The sequence below is a fragment of the Platalea leucorodia genome (genome assembly GCF_965183815.1).
Source record: "Platalea leucorodia genome assembly, chromosome: 3".
NCBI classification, from domain to species: domain Eukaryota; kingdom Metazoa; phylum Chordata; class Aves; order Pelecaniformes; family Threskiornithidae; genus Platalea; species Platalea leucorodia.
This window is the reverse complement of record NC_138825.1, coordinates 58,032,724-58,051,443: the sequence shown is the minus strand read 5'-3', so window position 1 is coordinate 58,051,443 and position 18,720 is coordinate 58,032,724. Positions and strand designations below refer to the sequence as shown.

At 39.6% G+C, this 18,720-nt stretch overlaps 1 protein-coding gene across 2 annotated transcripts in view; it reads left to right on the top strand.

Annotated features, from left to right (window-relative positions):
* Positions 1-8,880: 8,880 nt before the first annotated feature.
* The window catches only part of RGS17 (regulator of G protein signaling 17), a gene marked incomplete at both ends in the record, with an annotated part of 28,326 nt that continues 18,486 nt past the window's right edge, over positions 8,881-18,720 (top strand). For both annotated transcript variants that reach the window (XM_082305443.1, XM_082305442.1), the window contains one exon: positions 8,881-8,999. In XM_082305443.1, coding sequence (XP_082161569.1) covers positions 8,881-8,999 — 119 coding nt within the window. The remainder of the gene's footprint in view (positions 9,000-18,720) is intronic.

Below are 18,720 nucleotides of genomic sequence, written 5' to 3'. Positions count from 1 at the left end.
CACACTAAAACAATTTTCCTAATGCCTTCCTTTGTTTTTCAGCCTGTAGTAGCATGTGCACCGTAAACGAAAGTTGTGTGCATTTTTTTGATTAAATGCTGCCATTTCTGCAGATGAAGATTTGCCAGAATGGTCTTATGTGCAGAAAAAGTAGTTCACCAACATTAAACCTTGTTTGATACTAGAATTGGACTTGCAAATCTTTTTACCCTATGTTAGCTACAAATTCTTGTGCTGGACCTATGATTTTTTCTTAAATTTCTGCTGAAATTTGTACAGAATCTGTGCAGTTCACATAACCAACCCCCAAATGACATCTGGCTTTTTACACAGAGAAATGGCTTTGAGCACAGGGAAACTTATTTAGAAATTAGTGCTAATGCATACAGTAAAGCACTCTGTGTTCTCAAGAGTCTTCTTAGTGCCTTCTTTATGGGGAATGTCATGGACTTTAACAAACATTTCTTTAATTTTCCAGCAATATGTCAAGATCTGTATTTCCCCCCTGTGAGGAAAGTATCTTTTCAGCTTTCTAAAGTGTGGTGGCTTCATGTGTCTAAGTCAGCTGCAGCCATGCTAGCCACAACAAATAGGTAAATAGATGTAGTGTAAAATGGGATTCTCAGATGTTTCTCAAACACATACAAATAAAAACAATACACTTAAAAAAGATAAAAGGTTTCCTGATGAGTTTTACATTTAGCTTTTTATAAAATGTTCCTGAAGACTGTAGAGTGCTCTTAATCATAATTTTAGTACAGCTCCTTAAAAACCACATGCAGGCATCTCAAACTTTTCAATAATGCATTACTGTCAGGCTTAATGTTTTGTTACTGAGCAGTAGTCTGATTCAGAAGTACAAATGCATATCTACTTGATGATGCAGAGATTTAAGCAGGGCTTCCTCAGGATACTAAGTTCACCATAAAATAATAAAAAGAAATCTCAGACATCCTTTATGAGCACAGAAGCTGTCTGACAAAGTCATAAAAAGAATATTACTGTACACAAGACAAGTATTTTATAATGTTCAGCTGAATTGCACAGTTTCCATTTAAATGAATATTCACGTAGCAGTGTTCTATCCTAATAAAACACTTAATGTCTGAACACTTTCTGCCAAGTATCCACACAATTTCTTTTTTTTCCTATTCCATCAATGGACAGAATGTCCACTTTGTGACCTTCCCAGGGCTTGCTCTGAAAGACTTTAGACGGAGTCAAATATCTCCAGAGCAGAAGACCTGACAGGAGAAAGATGTCTGTATGGTAGAGGCGTACATGTCTTGAAACTCTTTGCCGAGTTGCAGTAACTAATAGAAGAGCAAGATGTTTTGCTGTAGACACTCAAGTCTTCAGTTCCCCAAAAGAAAAATTCAGTAGGTGCAATAACCTGTTCTCTAAGCCAGAAAGTATTCAAACCCTACAATTTCAAAAGTTACTACCAAAAGGTGGTCTGCAATTTATACAAAAAGAATGACAGAATGGAGGCCATGGCGTGTCTTGGGCATTTCAAGCTACTTAAGAGCAATAAATTCCCTCCATGGTTCTGCCACCTTGGTAATCAATATGGGACCGTCAAAGTTAAAAGCAATGCTTCATACAGCTTGATGTAGGCAGCCAGGCTTTTAAAATTAAAAGCTATAATATATGCATGCCCTTCATTAGCTGAACTCGGCACGTAGAACACAGAATCTGTGCACTGGCCTGTATGGCACATCAACATGGGCTATATATGCAATATGAAGGTCTAGTTACAAACACGAGTCAACTTCTGTTTTGATTTGGACCTTCTTACTCTTCACAAGTTTTTAGAACTTGGATGTGGTACAAAATACAGTTTTTGAAGAACCCAGAAAAGTAAATCTGTTAAAATTTGGAGTTCTAATTAAAATTCTGACATAACTACTGTTAACCAGAATAGTTTTTAGAAATTGCCTTTTGCATTGATCTTTCCTTCCAAAACAAAAATTCTTAAAAATGCAAACATTTCAGACTTTCCATACGGCTGCAATTAATTGAAATTTTCCATGTAGGCTATATTTAAATCAATTAAAGTGCAATTAAGATTCCATTGTTGCCAGTAGCTTCTAATTGTTCTGTAATAGACTACAGATACATTGAAATAAGTAAATGGAGCCCAAGGTAACTCCTTCACTTCTTCTTCTGGTAGACTTATTCTCTATTACTTTACGTGAATTTATTTGTGAAATACTGAATGGCTTTGAGGACTCAGTGGGAAAAGAGAGAACGTACCCGTGTCAAGATTACTCTTGGGCAGAGTGACTAGTATGAATGCCATTACTCTACAAAGACTGTATAAGTGGTCAGCAGCGCTTAAATGGGTGCCCATGGCTCTGCTGTCTTGATTTCACTACTCACTCAGCATTGTGAGGGGTGTAAGGAAATCTTTATAGATTGCAGATATCTGATAAAATCTCTTGGTCTCTCTTCATTTAGCTTGTGGTACCCTTAAGACACTCCTCTAGATGAATGAAGACAGCACAAATAAAAGATTGATGTTTTGCATTGCAAGAGCAGCACATGCATCTGTGAGATTATTTAACTGGCAGGTGCATCCAAGCTGTGTTGCATTGTTCTGGTATGCTAGTAAGTCTGTCCTTTAAAAAACTATGGCTTTAAAACAGATAGCATATCACAGATCATTAGAAGTAACATATCGTGGCATTCTCTGAGGGTTTTGGTTAGTGTTTGGAGTTAAAAAGATGTCTCATATATTGAACATTCAATAAGGCACCTAACTCCTTTAAATAAATAGTATTTCAGCGATATCTCTGTCACTTCTCCCACTGACTGTTTTAGGAAACTAAAACCCAAGCAGCCAATCAAAATCTTGTAAAGATCACTCTAATTGTCCCCAAACAACCAGTTAAAAAAATCAAGAAAGTGTTAATGTAACTCTGTTCTTATAAATGTTGAGAAATGTTCCAAATATGTGGAAAATCTAAAATGATAGTTGGAAGTCTTGAATCCACAGTATATAAAGCCTTCCTCAGTGTACATTTATTTCTTACAATGAATCCTAAATGAGGTCTTAAATGGGAAGTGTTTACCTTACCGCTTAGGGCTTGAAGGCTTTCAACATCCCTAAACTTAAAAACAATTCTTGTTAGGAACCCATGTACCACGTGAAGACCAGTTAAGACAGTGAAAACATGAATTATGGTTAAGATATCAATAGACTCACATCTGGGGCTGGTATAAACTGGTATAAGGTCGGAATTTATGTAAGCTACGCAGTTGAGGTTTGGGTCCTTTACAGGCAAAGTTAAAGGAAGCAAAGCAATGCAGAAGAGCTGATGTGATAGATCACCCCCCAAAAAAGTATTTTAAGGGCTAAGTTTCTTGCCTGCAGAGTAAATCACCCTCGATATCCTTAAGTCATTGACTGCTCCTTTCTGATGCAAGGTGATCTTTCTTGCCTATTACAGAAGCTTGAAAAAAGACAGGTTGCTGTAGCTGATTCTGCTCCAATTCTGTCCTGAAAGCTAAGCCATTATGTGTCCTACCTGCAACAAAAGACATAATGCCACTTGCCTGCTGTATAAAATGATGGTGTGTGTTTATCTGCACCCTTATATGATATCTCTCTTTCAAAACAGCCATTAGGGAATGGCTCCAGAAGATACGATAAAAATTTCTCAATCCCTAATGGAGTTTCACGATGTTTCTATGACTTCCTAGTGCATGAGCTTCTCCAGGGAATGCCCTTTCGATCCTGAGAGGGGAACAGAAATGCTTACAGTAAGGTCATGTGCAGGGGGAAGCTCCAAAATGAGCAGAGGGGGCTGGATGGGACAGTGCCGAAAGTTCAGATAATTTGCTGGGTGGTAACAACAGGCTTTTGAGGCCAGGAAAAAAATAAAGAAAAAAAAAAAAAAGGTTGCTCTTGCTTCATCAGAGGATAGACATCAATAGAGCCACTGAAATGAGTGAAATGATGCAGCCTGTGTTTTGTGCCATATCCAACACCTTGGGAATTTCTGCGGAAAACACTCTAAAACCTTAACACAAGTACTGCAGGAGGTGGAAAGTCAGGGAGGTGCAACTGTTCAGAAATTACCTTCTTTTCATCTTCTAGAGGCACTTCGTGGAGTTTGAAATGACTGTAGTCAGTATTCAGTAGGGCTGCCCTGGTATAAACATAATAAACCAAACGATTCTCCCATCAGTTATTCCTTTTTGAGCTGTCTTCCCAAGATAGTGCTCTGTGCACAGGGGGATTTCTGTAATAATTACCCCTGAGTACCCAGTGGAGTAAGTGGTAATTACACTGTCTAAACATAGAAATACATCCTTGTGCCATCAGTTCCACAACTGACGGGAAGCCTTACTCCAAATTTCTAAGGTTTTTTTAGTTTTCATATTCCTCTAGCACTGCAAGATTGAAGATACACACAGGGTTGTACAGACTTTCTTGCTCTGCAAGTTATATGAACTACCTGTCTCGTAACTTGTATAATAAACAGTTGCTGTACCCTTGGGTTCCTTTCTTCAGCTGCAGAGTAGGGACAGCAGATGTTCTGCAAAATGAAATCCTTCATGATTATGGGATTGCTCAGAGGGCCATAATACCTACCCACCCCCAAGAGAATGAGTCAGTCAAGCAAAATAGAATACTATTCCTATTTCCTATCAGCACAAATGGAAATCATAACACTGTTGGTAAACTATGCCACCAAATGGAGGCAAAGAACCAGACACAAAACTGGCAAAAGCAGCAGTGTTGTGATGGTCTGAGAGATCATATAGAGTACCAAGGAGAAATATTATTTCTATTGGACAGAGGCCCACCTTCACCACCCAGTATTTTTGCCAAGCTAGAGGGTCTCAAGAAGAATGAAAATGTTGAAAAAGCTAAAAGGCAAACTGAGATCTTGGAGACAGTATGTGCAATTTGTACCACTATCCTAGAAGGTCTGCTCAATATCAGTTCACAATATTCTGCTCCTTCATAGTTATGTACTAACTTTCACACTTAATTACAGAAAAATAATTTATCTTGTCAGACTGACTTGCTGAAGTAAAGATTCTAAATTTCTTTTTCATGCCTTGGACCAAGGCACCAAATATAAACCCTCTGTCTACAGTCAGTCTCTAAAAAGAGCCAAGAATTAAGATATTCCTGCTTCTGCATCCTAAATAATCTAATGGAATCAATTACGGTTTTGCGTAGATGACATCTGGTATTTGCAAATACAACATCAAACATGAAATCCAACCAAAGTAAGCATGAAACTAAAGTCTCCACCCATCCTACTTCATTCTCAGTAAACATATTATTGTTTTGCATCATGGGGTGCGTTTTTCATATTTCTTAAAGACTTCAGCTTAGAAGCTCTCCAAGAGAATGTAACACTTGCAAAATAAAAGGGCTGATTACTTTGACTTCAGCCAGTGGTTAAGCCAGATGAGCAAACATCGTTGATGTATTCACTGAGAACACTGTCTCAATGCTTGGATTTTTAGCCTTGCGCTTTTATTGATCAGCATGCCAGTCACACCAAGCTAAATAACAGTTTGCGTTGTCAGATACAGCAAGGTTCAGAGTGAACACCAACATCAGCTGTGGAAAGGACAGAATCTGAAACGGATTAAATATGACTCTGTCCCACTGTGCCAATGAGATCTTTGCCCATTATAACAGGAAGCTAAGGACAGTCCCACTATGCAGTATCCATGTTATCAACCCATTTCAAAATATAACCCCTTGCAGCACTCTCCTAACATCATAATTAATGCTTTAGCCTCAAGTAGCCAAACATACTGTATTAGGACTAGAACGCAAAGTATCCCTGGATGTAAGTACACAGGGTTTTGGGGGGTTGGGGTTTTGTTTTTGTTTTTGTTTTTGTTTTTCTTTCAAATACAGCCTAAATAGATAAATGTAACTGTACCTGCAATCAAGGACTGCACTTTTCCTCCTCCAAATAATGCACAGTCAGGAAAGGGATGGGTCATGTCCCTCCCCATACTCCAGGGCAGAGTCAGAGCATAGCAAAGCAAGCAGTCCCACCCTAAAGACTGGCTAGCTTGTGGGCTCTGAGCAGCCTTGGAGGAAACCATGCCTCCTGAAATGCTCTACAGTGAAGACCCATGTTTCCTCACAACTCCTGTTGCTGCCATGTACTGCCAGACTTGCAAACCCTGAGACAGTTGGCCATGGCATTCCATACCAAAAGGTGAATGCTGGAGAATTTTCAGTGGTAGAAGCTGCTGGGCAGGGCTGAGGACGTGGACCGTTCCTGTGAAACCACACTTCTGACTCTGCCCCTTGGACATGCCATGTGCTGTGTGTTGGAATACAGTCGCAGATTTTACCTTTCTGCAGCTAAGCAACTCCCATCTGTTCCACCATCAGTTCCCGCCAGCGTGAGCAGGGACTGAAGGAAGTGGTCCCCATGCTCCCCTCGCCTGCCTGATGTTCGTGTTCTACTGTTCTGTTTCCTCCCTTGCTCTGGCCCAAGTGCTCTCATCTTCCCAAGGTGAACGAGACTGGGACTTGAAACAAGTTAAAACTAATTTTATTTTTTTCTTTTCCCTCTGGATTAATTTTAAATCGTGCCTACTCTTTTATCCGATTCACCAAGTACCTGCACAAATGCTGCTGCCAGCACAGAGAAGGGGACAGCTCAGGTGAGGGAATCAGTGACTGTGAGCAGGAGAAAAGGGAGAGAGACATTTATTTCAGCAGCACAGCAGCTTGTGCTGTGTTAAAGATACTGTGAAAGTACAGCAAAGTCACCGTCATCATCATGTCTGCATGGATAACCTTCATCCCGCCCCCCTGTGTTTATAGTGCAACAGAATCTAGCCATAGTACATTTTCTATATATAGCTAAACTTGTGTAAGAAATGCATAATTTGAGGTACACAGGTGGATTGCATGAGATGTTTTTCATTCCAAGATTACAGCCCTACAAATACCTAAGTATGGGTAATTTCACTGGTTTCTGAAATGAAAAAATTTTGTGATTTTGTACAAATGTTTCTAAAATCTCTATCTTACTTACCAGAAACAAACATTCCCTGTGAAAGTATCTGGCTTTAATTTCTTTAACCATAGTCACTGCACTTGCTGAAGCAAGTACCATTCACAGCATGACACAGCTATCTATGAAATAATTTAACTGCATCATGCGCAGTCAGCAGAAGTTCAGCACTATTATTTGGAGAAAGTGACTCCATACCGTCACTCACTGTCCAAGCTACATATTATGCTGCAACGCTTTTCCTTTCCTTCCTATCTAGCGTAAAAATATGGGCATTTTTTCAATTATGTCAAAGTATCTCTTGTTAACAACACATGTTTACATTTGATTAAAAAAAAGATGTGGGGTTTTTTATGTCATTTTAATCTTCAAGAGTTGAGCAACTATAAACCATAAGAAATAATATCAATAGCATAAGCAAGTGCCCTCACCACAGGTAGTTAAATGGTTCTTCATTGTTTAACTTGACCAAACACTTCAGAAATTACTTGATTCTGTTCAGAGACAGTGTACATGGAAAAGTTAGCTATGCAAGAAGCTGAAATAACAGCCAACCTTTAGTTTTGCAGCATGAGTTCGAGTCCTGAAGCTTAGTATCCTTGCTACGTTTTGTGTGTAAACTGTCTATAAGGACACCATTGCAGAAGAACTTCAGGGGTTTTAGCAACCACAGAAATGCAAACTCTCACAGCTGCTGCTTGAATGCGTGTAGATGGAGTAGCACATCTCTCAGTTGTCTGTGCATGATGTATGCAGGTGGAAAATTGACCAGAGCCTGCCTTTCCCCAGCGCTCCTGGCTGCAGCAGGATGCCCTGGGGGTGTGGAGAACACTGCATGCTGCTCACACCAGGCCATCTTCTACCCACTTCTGTTTAAAACTGGGCTCCTCCCCACAGTAATCTGTTTGTACTTTTTCAAAGGCAAAAGTACTAAATTTATTCTAATTTACATATGCTTGTAATAATAGCCATTACTCTGGGAAACTTATAGTTGTTGTACAAAGAAGATGTGAACCACTGGAAGGATTCTGACATGTAAACATGCCTAAATAACATAACTTAGCAATAGATGTTTTAACTTCTTTTGAAAACTAAGTAATGCATGGAATATTACTTCCAGCTGCATATTGCAAGTCACTGGAAAGAAAAATCTCTTGGCCTAATAAAACCTAGGAAAGACTGGCAATGAGCAAGAGAAAATCTTCTGTGACCAGAAAATGGTCCCAAAATTGGAAAAGTATTTTGGAAATACATATTTATTATTCATTTTATTTGCAGAGAATAACTCTTAAGTAGCAAACCTCCCAGTTATGACACTTAGAATAATCTTGGCTCTTAACAGACAGCTATTAGTGCCCGTGATATAATATCACTTATATCAATGTCATTGGTCCAGCATTGACCAGAGAAGTCAAAAAGTAAAAAAGATCAGTTTCCAGCTCACGTTTAAAGTGAATAACCATCCCGCTGTATTTTTAGTACAATGGAAAGAGCTGTGATAGTCATATGGTAAGGAACAACTCAGTCTCTACCAAGTGCCACACAAGCTGTGTAGCTTGCTGTTCAAAAGGGTGATAAACAGTCCTTTTAGTCCGGCCACAGCGATAAGAATAGACATGATTCAACAGCACAGTAGCATAAGCGTGTCACTAAAATATGGTCTTCTGGAAACTGCTTTTAACACAATAGAACTATTACTTGGCCAGCACAGTTGACGGCCACGTGCTTTTGTTGCCACGAGCTGTGAGAATCAGTAGAATCAGAGATTGCTGTAGAAATGTGAATGTACTTTATGACAGTCTGTAGTAATTCTGTGCATCTCTTATGTCTGTGTTCTTATAGCCACTTGGGCACTGAAGTAGCTGAAATGAGAAAGAGGCAGCAGTCACAAAATGAAGGAACATCAGCTGTGTCTCAAGCACCTGGAAACCAAAGGCCCAACAACACATGTTGCTTTTGTTGGTGCTGTTGCTGCAGCTGTTCATGGTATGTCCTGTAGTATATTTGGTTCCATATCCACCACAGGTAAACGATGAGAATGGAAAGTGCCAAGCACTGGGAACATGCAAACTTCTGGGAGAGGATTGCTGCCAAGAGGCACGATTTAACATTTCACTTAAAAATTTGATTAAGCGATTCCCTGATTTGGTTGGACATCTTGTGAGGGGGAAGAGGAGAGAATAGTAAATCCAAGCTATATTTACCCTACTTAAACCATAACTAAATGAGGAAATTTCAGTTGTAAAGCTAGTATGTGTGAATGAGAGACTTGATAATGAACACTTTATAATTTGCATTCAAAACTTTTTTTTTTCTGCTTGTACTTTTGATACTGCAATTCTCTGCATTTAGGAGGGTAAAAGGGAGATGGTCATAAATATTAATATATGGTGACCTGTTTTACTACTTAGTTGTTGAATAATGTATATTCTGTAATAATCTGAAAACACAATAATCTGAAAACACAAGCCTTAAATTCCACTTTATCTTTTAACTGGTGTGGTGTAATTTTACTGGAAAAAAGGCTCAAAAATTGTGGCTGCTTGTCTCTTCCTAAACAAAGAGTTCACCTGGAAAGTCAAAGAATTAAAGCCAGCTTCAGAAAGAGCTTTAAATTCTCAGTGTCTTGAGATGCATCAGGTCTTTATTTCTTATTTTCATGAACACAGTTAGTGTTAAAATATAAAGCAATTGACATGCAGTACTGTTCGGAGCCTGTGCATCCTGTTACATATATAGTTCAGTCTTTCTGGAGTGACCATTCCTCTGTGTATCTGTGTTTTCACCTGAATCAGCCATCTGGCCCCAATCTAAAATCCGAGGCTATCTGCCCCCAAAATATTTAAAAATACATACCAGCATGTATGCACCAGGCATCAAATGCGACAGCTTTTTCCAAGATGCCACATCCTGGAGGCAGTACCAGGGTGGACCTGCCTTGGCTGTCACTTCCAATTTCACCTGGAGGCAGAGGATATTTGGAGCAAGGATGAGCGAGAGCTCGTGCTTTTACGAAGTTACTTTGCAGTGTGTTCAATCCGTACAGCAAAGAGGTGGAAGTGTATTAAATGGGAAGAAGAAAAGGGAGGATGTTTTGCCACCATTATCTCTGCTTTGTGACAAGGGCACGATGTAAGATTAGCTATACTGTTACAGAGCAGAGATTCATTTAGCTCAGTATCCTATTTCAGGAAGTGACCTGTAGCGGATGCCACATGGAAAGGATAAAACAAGTGGACATGCACTTTCTCAACCTACCCACAGCAAAACTCTTCACAGCTTCTGGCAATCTGCAACTTAGGGACTTCCTGGCCCAGAGGTTACTTCTGTCAGTTTTATAGCCCTTGATGGAATTTTCTTTCATTAATTTGTCAAGCTGTTTTCTGAAGCGACTTCCTGAACTCATCTAAACTTTTGGCATCCAGAGTTTCCCGTAGCAATAAATTCTACAACAGACCTGTGCACTCTGTGAACTATTACTCCCTTTTATTTGTTTTAACCTACTAGATGTTAATGTCATTTGATGCCTCCTTGTTCTTATGATTGTGAAGACCAGTGAATAATTGTTCCCAGGATGATCAAGATTTTACAGAGCTCTCGCATATCCCCCTTCAGCTGTCTTTTCTTCCATAGTCTTCTCTATTTTAATGACCTTATCGCTCTTCTATCTGTCCACCCACCTTGTGTCTCTCTATGTACCTTTCCTACTCTACTATCTCCTGTCTGAGATGTGTGACTAGATCTGTTGCAGTAGTCAAGACATGGGTGCACCATGTTTTGTGTTTGCTCTTGATTTTTTATTATTAATTCCTAGCACTCTGCTTGCTTTTCAACAACCCCTGAGATGATGTTTTCATAGAATTATCCACCATAACTACAACATCTCTTTACTGAATGGAAATAAAGCCCAGCATTGTGCATGTACAGCTAGCGTTGGCTTTTGCCTTGCACACTGGAACACAAATGGCCATAAAAGTATCAGTCTAATTTCTAAAACTTAAAGACAATTGATTTTATTTTTTAAGCATACTATAGCTCAAGAAGTCTTATTTGACAACTATACTTTATTCTGAAGCTTTCATGAGCTTTGTGACCCTTGGAGTGCCTCCAGTCCTTAGAATGCAATACCATTATATATTTGAACAGCTTATGCATATTAAATCTAAATTAGAGCAAATATTGCTTTAAAATATAGGATGTACTTTCAGCTGCTTTAGTAATTGTTTTTGCTGTTAATATCCTGTCTTTTGGGGTTTGAGGTTTTTTTTTTTTATAAAGTAGATTAGACTGAGCATGGAGAAATCCTGTCAATTTAAGCTAGTTTTCAGGATTAAGTAAAAGAATGGGTCAAAGGGGATAGTAACATCACTCGCGTCTTCTAAAATCAAAAAGGTAGAACAGATGATGTAATAAGTCTTTTCCAGCTCTATCTTCTGTAATTCCACAGTGGAAACTCCATTAGAGGAGAGATGGGACAAAACTTAGAAAAAGGCAATGTGAAATGTTTCAAAATCTCGGTTAAAATTAAGTAATTGGTTCTGGTGCCAAATTTGTTTGGTAAATTTGAACTGTCCAAGTAGAGCACTGATTACTGTTCTTGCCTCAGTTATATACCCTAAAAAACTACAAAAACAATTAAAAAAATATGTAACAAACTTTACTAGTCATTCATTATATAGGGGATTCTAGGCAGGTAATTCTCTAGGGTAGTTCTCTGTATAGGCAAGCTTAATCAATAATTGTAACAGGTTCTCTGAACCTAATGTAATTACATGCTTTCCCTAGTTCCACAGGTCTTTTGTGGTTGCATAACATGAATTTCTCAAGAGATACCTGTCTGGAAATGTTGCTGGATTCATTAGCGGTGATGACAATGCTTTAACTGTCAATATCAAGATTAGGAGACTTTTCTTCTGTTTTTCTGTTTTTCTACCACCCTGTGTGACTGAGGACAGCTCTTATATCACTAACCTCTTAGTGCCTCAGCTTCCTCACCATTCATAGAAATGGCGAGGGGGAGGGGTACGTGCAGCTTTTACTAAGAAGCTTTCACTTGTATCTGTTCGAAGAGTTAGTTCAATAGTTTGTATATCCAAACAAATCATTAGAATACTAAAAATATCTTTTGTGAATGATGTGATGTTTGTTTTCTTCTGTTCCACCCTGTGTTAAAATCAGCATAGGCATTAAGTCTTCTGTTTGCATAACAGCATAAGCAAATATTCACGCCTTTGTTTGGGGAAATAGTACCTTGCTTAATAGAGACTTGTTAACAGCAAAAAGTTAGATCAAAAAATTATTCAGTACATCTTATTACAAACGTCTTTTCTTCCTCTAGTAATTCCTTCTTAAAGGTAACAAATATTTGGAGTCCTTCTCCATTGTTGTGGGATTACCCTGCTAGGCATCTCAGCCCCATGCAGCCCCTCACTCACTCCTGCCCAGCGGGACCGGGAAGAGAATTGGAAGGGTAAAAGTGACAAAACTCGTGGGTTGAGATAAGGACAGTTTAATAGATAAAGCGAAGCTGTGTGCACAAGTAAAGCAAAACAAGGAATTCATTCACTGCTTCCCATCGGCAGGCAGGTGTTCAGCCATTTCCAGGAAAGCAGGGCTCCATCACGCGTAACAGAAGACAGAAGCTACAACTCTGAACCTCCCTCCTTCCTCCTTCTTCCCCAGCTTTTATTGCTGAGCACAACGTCATATGGCGTGGACTATCCCCTTGGTCAGTTGGGGTCAGCGGTCCCAGCTGTGTCCCCTCCCAACTTCTTGTGCATCCCCAGGCTGCTTGCTGACAGGGCAGCGTGAGAAACAGAGAAGTCCTTGATGCTACACAAACTCAGTTCAACAACAGCTAAAACATTGTATTATCAACATGGTTTTGGTCACAAATCCAAAACACAGCACCATATGGGCTGCTATGAAGAAAATTAACTCCATCCCAGCCAGACCTGGTACATCTATTGGCACTAATAATTGTCAGGACAGTAAATTGCACAGTTTACAAGGACAAAGCAGGGCTGATTACCAAGGTTTGCTCAGACTGGAAAAGATGAAGATAAACAGGCTCCTTAAGTTGGCCATTTTATCATAATAGGTAGGGCCCGGATGTTGCCCAACTAGCTTAAGCCCTGAACTGGTGCCTAAGCATTAGTAGTAAAGGAAGCAGTCCTCCTCAGTGGAGAAAATAAAGTGCTTCTGAAGTTCCCAACAGGAAAAGCTTGTCCAGTTACCACAGAGCCAGATGATATATCCCTCTGGAGATCTTCTGTAGGACCTTCCTCTCTCCACTGACCAGATACAGACCTTAAGTGCTTACTTCAGGAAGACTGCCTCACTAAAGCATCTAACAGATAAGTACCAGGCAGGTACCTAAGGTGCTGGACTGAATCTCACCCTGTGTCTTAAGCTTCCACAAAACACCATTCTTATCAAGGACAGAAGAAAAGGCTTCCTTACTAGGTGTAATTTCAATGACTTGGGTAGCCTGAGAGTTGCAAAATTTGCAGTACGACTCCTAACATGACAGTCTGTAATTTCCTCAATTACACTTTCTCCAGAGAGCTGCGCACTTAGTATTTAGTGCTATGGCTTTACAGTTTTGAGCTCAGCTTGGTGAGGTAAGGGTAGAAGCCTGCTATTTCACCTCCCCAACCTTATTTAGCAATCCATTACTCCAGCTTCCTGAGCAGACGTGAAGCCAGTCATTCTCTTGCAAACACTTGTAAATCACATTCTTCAAAAAAACTCTCAGGATGCTAGCGCAGGGAGGTTAGCTATTCTGCCGATTTTATTTTGCTTCCTCTTTTGTCTCCCACCCAGAGCAGGAGTCATATCTTTTTATCCTCTCTTCCTTTCATAAGGTGCTCAGTGAATTTTAAAGCTGTGGAACACTCTGATGCCTGATAATCCCTGTCCTTTTACCACACGCAGAAGGCTCAGAAGGCATTGAACATCTGCCCTGCAAGAGACCTTAGCAGTACAGGAGCCTGGGGGACATGAAAAGGCTTCCAGGGGATAAGTGAAAATGATCACACAACTTTACTTGGTTCTGTAGCTTGATTCAAACATGCGAGCTGGAAGGCCTTTACCTTAAAGGGAACCATTAAAACAACTGCTGAAGACTCTTGTGGAAGAGGGAAAGGGACTCACATGTCCAGCAGCTCTGAGCTGTACCCTGCACAAAAGCTATGCCTGCCATTCGATTTCTTGTGACCCTTCCATGACTAGTTTCCCACACCCAAGAGATGCCAAGGAAGATAGGGTATTTGCCAGCTTGGCAGTAAACAAGAGTTGCTCTTGGCAAGAAACCTCTCTCCTCCAGTTCTTATAACTTGCCTATGACTGCTGTGAGTTACGTCTGAAACTTCTTCCTGATGACCTTGTTACATAAATATTTTTCTTTATTAAAGGGAACATTTTCCTTGCATGGGTTTAGCAGTTGACTTGGGCCTACAAAAAGACATTTCTGTCACTTGGGCCATAAATATGAGATGACAGATACAGTTCTAAGGAAAAGTTTAAATTATATTAATATTTTTTCTCTATGGGGTTCAATGTTTTCCTCCTCCTAACAAATAGATAGTGTACATGGTACTCTAAATGAAAAAACCAAACCAAACCAAACCAATTTTTTTTCAACTTCCCACCTCTCTAGTACTTTGAGATGAGTAATTTTTTTCTGGCATATTCAGTATTAGTTTGCCATCGAAAAATTGTGTCTAAGCTTTGCATGACAAGATAATCCCCGGGGGTCACAGTAATGGCTGCTTTACCTTATTTAACTATAGTAGAAGGTTTGGAGAAGAGGGAAGCAAAGAAATGATGGAAACAAAAAACAATTGAATGCAATAAATTATAGCCACATGTTCTGAAATATGTGGAAAACAAAATCCATATTCTGCTTCCCATGCCTGTCTGCAGCAGAACTTTTATACTAGGAGTAGACTAGAGGTGGGCTGGTACAAAAACAGTCACCCAGGCTCAGGATTTTATTAAAGCTTTCAGCAAGAAACGAAAATCTTTATCTTTGAAACAAAAGCACTCATTTTGAAAAATATTTTTGGCTTTCAATTTTATTTTTTTTACAAATCTAATTTTTTAATTCTTCTTTTCCTCCCTGAACACATAGGACAACACATCTGAAACAGATGTACTCAACTATCTGCATTTTACCTTTTCAAAACATCACACCTGCGAAAAGCAAATATGGAAAAGTGCATCGGGAATTATTGTACTCTAGTGCAGAATATAGAAGTGCAGGCTACTATACTCTATTTTACTGAAACAGAAGGTGATATTTTTAAAAGTATTTAATGGGAAAAGGTGTTCCATTCTGAGCCTTTTTATACTTTAAAACATCACAGGACTTCCTTACATTTTTATCATTTGCTGTTGCAGAGGTCAAAGATGAAAACATTCCTGGAGAATAATTTATTCTGAGGGACAATAGGCTTAAGTAGCACAGGAACTCGTGCTTTATGCATCTATGGGACAGTATCATCTGTATCGTCACAGTGCAATGGGCAGCACTGGTGCTTTCTTAAGAAAGAAGCACCAGTTCTTCTAACAGGTAGAATTTAAAGCTGGATAAAATCCATTACATGTCCTGTCACACAAGCTACCAAATGTGATATTCTAGAAAATCAGTCTTAAATCACCTTGTCTTTAAGTCCACATATCCTCAGTGCTGAAGGCATGAGAGAAAGCTGCCTGGCAGACATTCCTGTTGTCACTGGAATGCACCATGGGGTGAGTGTGGGGTAAGGATTTAAATACTTAGTCATCAGAAATGGGCCTCTCAAGGTTCCCTGAGCTACTTAAAATAAGAAATTTAAATTCTCAGCATTTGGAAAAACAAGCAGAAGACACTCTCTAAAAATAAATAGCTTGTCAAGTATTTTTTTTCATACTTTTGTAAGTTATGTTAGCAGTACTAATTAAATAATACCAAAGTAAAGCATTTCTTGTCCCTTTAAACCAAAAGAAAGGGATGATCTCTAAAGTTAAAAAATCAGAGGGGAGAAGCATGTCTTCCTAATGCGTATCATATTTAATAGGCTCACTCTGCTTTATAATTCAGACAGGGCAAGTGATTTTGCTGGAGTTTTATGGATGTTTAGGTCCTCAGGGCAGGCGGGGGACAGGTGGCTCTGTGCATGCTTGTTTACACAACTCTCCCAGGGCATCACAGCGTGACTTGCCAACCTCTGGGCTTGTGCCCGTCTGTGACACTGGGCCAGATTGTCAGTGTTAGCCTAATAATTCATGGAAGTCTGCTCTCTCCTTGAGCCAGAACACAAATATACCTCAGATGTGATTCAATACATGGCTTATCCCAGAGCTCCAGAGGTGGTGAGTAAAGGCACTTTTGCCCACTTCCTGAACCTCCCTGTGAAGCAGATGTGAAACGTTACCATTCAAAAGAGGGGAGCACATTTCTTCTACATAAATGGTGCCACAAGGTGCAAAGGTATGCTAGATGAGGTCTCAGGTATACTAACTCCAGCAAACTACTCCATAATTTTTCCTGCATTACTTCTAAAGAGTAAGATGCGAATGCAGGAAATCAAAATGTTACCAGCAAACCAAAAGGACTATAGAAATAAAATTTACAAAAAGCAAAATTTAATGTAAAAACAACTAAAAGAAGCTTAATGTTAACCTGTTAAATCTCATGAGATTGGCCTTAGCCACCGTGGAGCCCTGTTCTAAATTAATCAAATACATCTCACCTCCCCTCATCAAAAAGCAGCCCAGAAATCCCTATTTCTAAGCTCATCTTCCACGTTTTATCTTCCTCCTTTCTTCTTCTTAGCCCCCTTCCACCTACCTCCAAAGCCCTGTGGAAGCACAAGGTCTTGTGCAGCCTTGGAGCAGGGGAGGGAACTGTGAGCCACCACCTCCCACAGCAGCAATGGGTTTCCACAGGCCATTCGCCATGCAGAAGCAGCTTTGGTGCAGGTCATTGCTTTGTGGGACATGCAAAGTAAATCAAAATCATGCAGTTCTCTGGGAGAAAGCTGTAAGCTACACACTGCATTTATTTTGGCAAGTGTCTGCAAAGGGGTAGTCACTAAGGTGCTGCTGGCCTACCATGAAATCATGGTGGGAGCACAAAGATACATAAGACACTACACAGGCGTTCAGCATACATAAGTCATTTTAAATTAATTTTCAATTAAGAACTCTGGTTTGAAAAAACCTTTAACACTGTAAACTGAGTCTAGCTCCATGTAAACTGATAAATGTTTCTATTTTCAAAGGTATGAGTTAAACTTGTTCCTCCCCATAATAAAATAGAAGTCTAATGCGAAGAGTGGAGCAATAGCTTCTTATGCAGCCGGTCTGTTAACTTTGATCACAAGCCGGTGGTAGAATCCTCATTAACATCAAAACCAGCCCTGGGCTCTCTGGTCCAAGCTTTCCTTGTACCAGGATTTTATCCTTAATATTTTAAACTTTGAAAGTTCATTTCATTTTGAGGAACAGATGGAGGCTCATGTATTTACTGACATTTTTACCCATCTGTGATAACACAAGCAGGTTGGAGAATGGGTAGAACATAAACGTAATATATTAGCAAATTTTTAATAAATGTTTCTGATGCTTCACAAACTGAATGCATAGATTCCCATTTGTATAATACTGCTAAGATAAGAAACCCTCATAAGTCTAACTGCAGAAAATAGTCCTATTTCAAGCAAACAATTCTGTAAAAAAAATTGGAATGCAAAAAAAAAAAATCAGAACTGCAGTCCTCCTAAATTGAAGAATAAATACATGCTCAGAGGGGATTTGGGATTACACAAGGCTCATTCTAATTCAGCCGCGCATAAGATGCTGACAGTCACTCCTTAGAAGGAGATAGCAGACTAAATCTAGTTAACTTTAGAAAATGATCTTGATTCTGCCCTGGCGCAGCACACGGAGTGTATTCAGGGACAGCTGCTCTTGAGGAGACTAGAGGGAGAGAAAGTAATGGCAGAGTCACCTCCACTGGGGTAAAGCAGCTTGATGTCTCCTCAGAGGCTGTTTAAGAGATGGATTGCTTCAGAGCATCAGCATCTTGGCTCTCCCTTGCCACTCATGCCCGTTTCCCACCTGCCTGTGCCAAAATGCTATTCAGCTTGGTGTGTGCAGAACAGTGGCTGAAGGAAGATTCGTAATGTCATGACAGATTTTCTGTCACCAGTGCACAGCTTGACTGTTGCTGCAGAAAAAAGAAAAAACAAAAAACCCAAGAGTGCTGAGGATGCCTGAGTCCAGTTTACTCTGTGATTTTCAGCTATTAGGAGTTTGCAGCCTTTGAAATCTCCTCCGATAGGGTTTGGGCTGTTTTTTTTGTTTCCTTATTGCAAATTTGGCAATTATGTATTTACACAAAGATGCATTAACTCAGGAGTCTGTGGAAAACCACAGAAATGGAGACATGTGTGAAAGGTCAAAATGGGTCTGAGATCAAAATATAAGCTGAAGTAAGGCATGTTGATAGACGGTGTCATTTTAAAGGCACCAAGGCAGCCTTGCAAATCCTGCCAACTTTATTCATCATGGAGTATAATAAAAACTTAAATATTTAACATGCAAAAACAACAACAAAAAATCTTATCCCAATTAAACACACTGGCTGTATCTATACTAGTAAACTAAGCAGGGCCAGGGTCTAATATGGGCTCAAGCAATCAGCTGTACAGTTAAATTG